The sequence below is a fragment of the Colobus angolensis genome, unplaced genomic scaffold (assembly GCF_000951035.1).
Source record: "Colobus angolensis palliatus isolate OR3802 unplaced genomic scaffold, Cang.pa_1.0 Scaffold27, whole genome shotgun sequence".
NCBI lineage: Eukaryota > Metazoa > Chordata > Mammalia > Primates > Cercopithecidae > Colobus > Colobus angolensis.
This window is the reverse complement of record NW_012115932.1, coordinates 13,682,017-13,688,016: the sequence shown is the minus strand read 5'-3', so window position 1 is coordinate 13,688,016 and position 6,000 is coordinate 13,682,017. Positions and strand designations below refer to the sequence as shown.

General features: G+C 43.2%; 1 protein-coding gene across 1 annotated transcript in view; it reads right to left on the bottom strand.

Moving 5' to 3' along the window:
• Positions 1-6,000, bottom strand: part of DOCK2 (dedicator of cytokinesis 2) — a 447,565-nt gene that overhangs the window by 383,872 nt on the left and 57,693 nt on the right. Inside the window, exons 10-13 of the mRNA XM_011947752.1 lie at positions 5,612-5,747; positions 3,084-3,159; positions 2,063-2,139; positions 1,385-1,510 (exon numbers count right to left, since the gene is read on the bottom strand). Of these exons, the coding sequence (XP_011803142.1) occupies positions 1,385-1,510; positions 2,063-2,139; positions 3,084-3,159; positions 5,612-5,747 (415 nt within the window). The remainder of the gene's footprint in view (positions 1-1,384; positions 1,511-2,062; positions 2,140-3,083; positions 3,160-5,611; positions 5,748-6,000) is intronic.

Genomic DNA, 6,000 nt, shown 5'->3' with positions numbered 1-6,000 from the left:
AAAAAAAAAAAAAAGGGAACAGAAAATCCTACAAGGGGATATACAAGTAATTGAAGTCTCAGGTAAAGCATGGACAAATAAATGACAGCACAGGCCCTAGGAGACCACCACCAGAAAAATGTGGAAAGAATAGGCAAGTCAGTGAGAGCCATCGTGAACAGAAGTCCAAGGCACAGGTTTAAGACACAAAAGGGAAGTTTCAAAAGACTATTACTATTGTCAAAAGACAAAATTACAACAAATTTAGTTTAAAGACCTCACTTGGCTCTATTGCAATTCTAGAATCGGGTAATGCTTCATTCCATAAAATAGAATCAGTGTTCCAAAGAGCTGAGCAGAAGAGGTTGGCTTTATAGACAGAGAAGGCCTGAAGGAAGTAGAAGCAAGACAGAGTGAATTGGTTATTTCAAAGGTATTGCTCTCATAAGGATGAAACAGGGAAACAGAAAAATAGAAAAATGACTGACTGGTTAACATCAGGTTACTTCAGGTTACCCTTTGCTGTGAGGATTAAAGCAAAGGGAACTTCATTATGCCCATTGAAAACTGAAAATGGCCTGTCTGGAAAATAGGCTGTTTCTCTTTCTCTCTTTTCTTTCTTTTTCTTTCTTTTTCTTCTCTCTCTCTCTATCTCTATCTCTCTCTCCCCTCACTCTCTCTCCCCACTCTCCCAATTTCTTGCAAGATCAGATAACAATTTAGTGTAGGTTTGGTGACATGAAACTTTAGCATGGCTGACTCCGTTTTGATTTTCAGTCAGGTTTGCTGGGGGCCGGTGCAGGAACTTAGTCTAAAACAACGCCCTCCTATAATTTTTGTTTAATATTATATAAATTCATTTTTTAAAATTACACACACATTTGAAAATGTAGTGGCTACTTCTGGAGATAAAGATACGAAGGAGTTTTTAACATTTCACTTTATACCTTTTCATGCCATTTGAATATTTTACAATGAACATGAATTCCTTTGGTAATATTAAAAAAAAAAAAAGCTTAAAAATATAAGAGAATGACAATATTCTCCCAGAAAGAGTGGAACTGTTCTGCGTATAGTAAAATAGAAATGATGTCCACAATAAATTATTAAGTGATAAAACAAGTTGTAGAATACTATATAAAGTATATTAAGTAAAGGAATATAAAGTATGACCCCATCTGTGGGGAAAAGGGGTATGTGTGTATATTTAGGTGTGTGTGTCTATTTTGTTAATGCATAGAAGCTTTTGGATATACAGAAATCAGTTTTAGTGGTTACCTTCAGGGAGAGAAATGGAGAGAGGCAGTAAAAAAGGAAGGAGTTGACTCTTTAAAAGGTAAATGTATTAGACAAGCTGAATTGGCCCCTATGTCCCCAGGGGAAGGTCAGAGCAGCTGTGTCTCACCTGGCATGATGATCTCCGGAAAGCCCAGCTTCCTGGCCACCACAGTGGTCCTGTCCACCAGGTGTGGATAGTCCTTGCGAATCTGAATGATGTCACCCACTAGCATCTTCATGGTCACCCAGAGCCCTGGAAAGGAATGGCTCACAGTGAAGAGCCCACTTTTGCAAGTGTTCTCTCAGTCGGCCCTCCTGCCACCTGTCCCCTCTGTCTTTCTGGAGATCGCTGGGAACACAGCCATACAGCCACAGATGCAGGCACTCAGCCCACGGGGCCTCTGGAGCAGATCTCTGGGTCTGAATCCCACTAATTATTTCCAGCAGTGTCAGCCTCTGGCAAATTATCCTGCTTCTCTAAGCCCAAAGTGAGGATGACACCACCTATCTTACGGGCCTGGAGTAAGAATGAAATCAAACAAGGTAACTTATTAACGTGCCCCTGGAACACAGGAGACATTCAGGATGTATCAATTCCTCTCTTCTTTTGGGCACAAGGACATGCCTCCAATTTGCTTCAGGAGATGTGACTTATCCCTATAGATCATATGTTCCCATTCTTCCCAGTGGTCTGTCTGGAAGGAAAGCTAAGCATCCCAGGGTTGAGGATTTTGATTCATTTGCTGAAGAGTTAGGGGCTGCCAAGCTGGACCAGGCTCAGCCCACTGGCACACTGGCATTATACCTTGCCCGCCACTGTCCCCCTTGGAGGCTATGACTTTGCCCAGCAGGCTGTGTAGGAAGTCATTCTCAGCTGTAACCCTGGAAAGGAAAAGAGAGCATGAAATGTCCACATCGTGCCCTCCTTGTGTTTCAAGGTGCCCCAGGAAGCTCCCCAGCCCCTCCACATGCCTCAGGTGAAAAGCGAGCTTGAGTGTGTCAGCTCAGGGTATATACATGCTATCAAGAGGTACATCACTTTTTATCACAAAGCAATGTGGCTCTGAAATTTTGGAATATCAATGCTACAGGTAGAGGCCATTTCTTATTCTCCAGGAAGATGCTTAAAAAGGCAGGATTCCAAAGCTTTCAACATGCATATCTGCTCAGCAAGGGTAAAGCCTTGAGTTGCTCCTGCTAAGTCGTAATCACACGCCTTCAGCAAAGTCACTAGCCTCATTACCTGGACCATCCTTAGGGTTATTAAGTACTGATGGTGCTCTCAAACTGGAGTCCTGCTTTCTGGAGGACTCCTTTTGGAACAGGAGAGGAGAGGATATTCACCTTCCTTATTGCCCTCCTTGTAAGTCACAGATATGTCTATCCATGAGAGCAAGGTTAGGATTCCCTGCCACACGCTTCTGAAATGCTGCTGCTTCACAGCTTTGTGGTTTCTGCTGCACTTGTAATTAATGCATTAACCTTTTGCTGATTATCTGTTTAATTCCCCATCTATACTATGAGCTCCATGAAGACAGGGCGCATCTAGTTCACTACTTCATCCTCCATGCCTAGCACGGTGACAGCCTCTGCCAGGCTGCCAATAGATGTCTGTGGCATAAATAACATCTGATGAATGAATGGGTGAAAAGCTGTTTGGTTTTGAGTGCCTGGGCACTGAGCCAATGATTCTCACCCAGCGCTCCCCTTGGGAGGCTCCACCTGCCTATCACTAACTCAGGGAACCAGTGCCCTCTGAGCTCCAGCAGCTCTTAATGACAAAGGATGTGGCTGAATAGAATGGAAAGAAATGGGAAATGTCTTACGGATGAAAAGGAATGAAGTGCTGCTTTTCTTCATCACTCTCTGCTTTCCCCTTGATGATGTCTGTTATATCCATAACTAGAAAGAGGACAGAATGAATTAATGGTTTAACTTCCTCCTGCTCCCACAAAGGGATGACAGTGGGATGAGCTTGTGGGACGAGCCTGTGGGACAGGAGGTAGAGCCTGAGATGCCTGGGGGTCAGGAAAGCCTAAAATGGCAAGCAAGCCAGTGCTGCACAATACACAGATGGCAGAGGTTCCTTGCATGCAGCACCGTGGCAAATACCTCTAAGCAAAGCAGACTAGGACGTCAGTGGGCCAGAGAGGCATCCAAGAGCACCATGGCTTAGCAGAGGACAAAAGGAAAGTGTCAGAGCCATAGCTGTGGAATTCAGCAATTAGGTTTGGATTTGACATGCATGTATTGAATGTCTACTGTGCCTACAAAACCAGAGAGCAGTGATTGGGTCTCTGTAGGATCTGAGAATCTCATGAAATATTCACCCTCTTTTCATAAGCGTACCCATATGTACAGACACATAACTGAAGAATCTTCAAATCCTGTGATTCCAGACGGATCCTGTATCCTCTGAAACCTTTCCTTAAATCAGCCACTAAGGGTCCCAAAACTACGGTAAAGAACTCCTACACTAGAATGGAGATTATAGAAATGGGAGTGTAGGAGAGGGCTGGAAAAAGCTACTCCAATCAAGCCCATACCCTAGTTACAGAAAATACCTCAAACACTCCAGGCACTGGGCAGGGGGCCATTAAAATTGTCTGGGTAATAACCAACCACTGACTGCATCTAGATCAAGAGGGGAGTCAGAGAGCAGACCGGAGGAGAAATTGAGCATCTGTTCTCTCTAACAGACTCTCCTCATCCATCCTCAGTGCTGTGATTAGGGCGGGGCAATTTCCCTTTGGCTCCAGGGTTATTCATAGGACCTGGTAGATCAGAGAATCATCTCTCCCTGCCCAGAGTAAATACTAAGGAGATGAGGACATGACCTATATTAAAGCTCCTGGGGCTTCTGCTGAAACTAATGGGAAAGAGGTACATTCTTTCCACTGGGTTGCTAAGTTGGTAGGATGCAAGCTTGGAACAGCTGGCTGATAATTTGCCAACTAATTGGACAGCCACCTTCTTAGTAAGCCAGCATGAGGACATAGGGGCTGAGCAAGAAAGAGACAAATTCTTCATAGTAAGCCAGCATGAGGACATAGGAGCAAGAAAGAGACAAATTGATTTGAGTTCCTGGATCTGGCTATGCCTGAAGCAATCTATTCATAACCCTTTCAGTTACACCAATAAAGTACCTTTTTTTCTTCTTCTACTAGTTTAGATCAGATTTCTGTCACCTGACACCAAGAGAGAGGGCAGGCTACAGCTGAGGACAGAGACACACTTTGCAGTAAGGTTGGAAGACCCTCACTGCCTTAACAGAAATACCATGGTGTCAGAAATGCCCCACAGGTAGAATCAGAGCATTTTAGAGCAGTAGAGGACTTCATGAATTAATCAGGTGCAAGTCCTTCATTTTGCACATAATAAAACTAAGGCCCTGGGGAAAATGCTTGCCCAAGATCACTGGCTGGCTAGCTAGCCGCAGCCCCAGGTTAAAAAAAAACAAACAAAACAGTGAGCTCAGTAAAATATCCTCCACTCCACCACTTTGCAAGCAGTGCCAGGGGACTAGTTGGAGAGTAAGCAGGTCTGCGATTATAGGTCAGAGCATCTTGAAATGAGAAACCTGAAACACTGAGGTTAGCTATGGTACACAGGGGTGATAAATGGTATACTCTTACAATTTTATATTTTAATAAAAAGAATTAAATTGGCATATCAAATCACCATTTTCACAGTATTTAAATTGCCTTTGACGAAAAACATACATTATGTAAAGTAGGTTGATTAAAAGAAAATATGTTAAGTAAATAACAGTACAAGTGGTAGCCAAACATAACTAAAACCGTAAAAGTGGGGCAAGAATGATGAAGCTTTAGAAACCCCCAAGACAGCTAAAGCTTAAGAGGAATGCAGAGCGGATGTTCCTGTACTGCAGCCTCATGCAGGGCTCTGCCTCGGGTCACCCGAATTCTCCAAACGTCCGTTTCCATCTGGAATTTAGATGTGTGGTAGGTGACTCATTCTGTGTAACTGCATTTCCTGTCCTAGATATATTTTTTAAATGATTTGCTCCTCATAATTAGATCCTGCCTGTATTGTTTTTCCTTTTTCACAGAGCTGAGGAGCAAAGGCGTCAAATGCTCAGACGGCACCGGTCTCCCAATGCTCTGCTCCAGACAAGAGGAGCCCATGATTCACTGTGTTCATCATAAATCTGGACTTAGTCACCAATTATTTCGATTTAGTCACCAGAAATGTAGTTATTAAGGGCTGTCTGGCATAAATTTTGCAGGGGTGGGGGCAGCAGGAGGAGGTTGGGAAAGAAATCATCATTACAATTCAGCCACATAAAATGTGCGCTCCAATAAAAATTAATGGTGCACAGCGTGTCCCTTACCTGCCACCCCAAACGGCCTCCTCAGCCCCTGCGTGCACTTCTTTGCACCAGTATCCTTAAGATCCATCTTGCCAACCCGGACTATTTGACAAATCAAGTAAATTTTATCCCTGTTGAGGTCTTTGTTTCCAAGATCCTGTGGGGAAAGAAACAAAAAATTACCCATCATGTGCTGAATGGGAAAAAAAAAAAAAAAAAAGTAGACAAGAAAACCCAGTAATAGTCATTTCTGAGGGATGTATATAATACTTGCTATTCACGGACCAGTCATACAATAAGACCTGGAAAACATAGAAAACAAGGCTCTCGCACCCATTTTACAGATAAGCAAGGTAAAGTTTGCAAAGGAAAATGAGTGATAGAACTCTAGTGTTTAATCCCAATTCTTC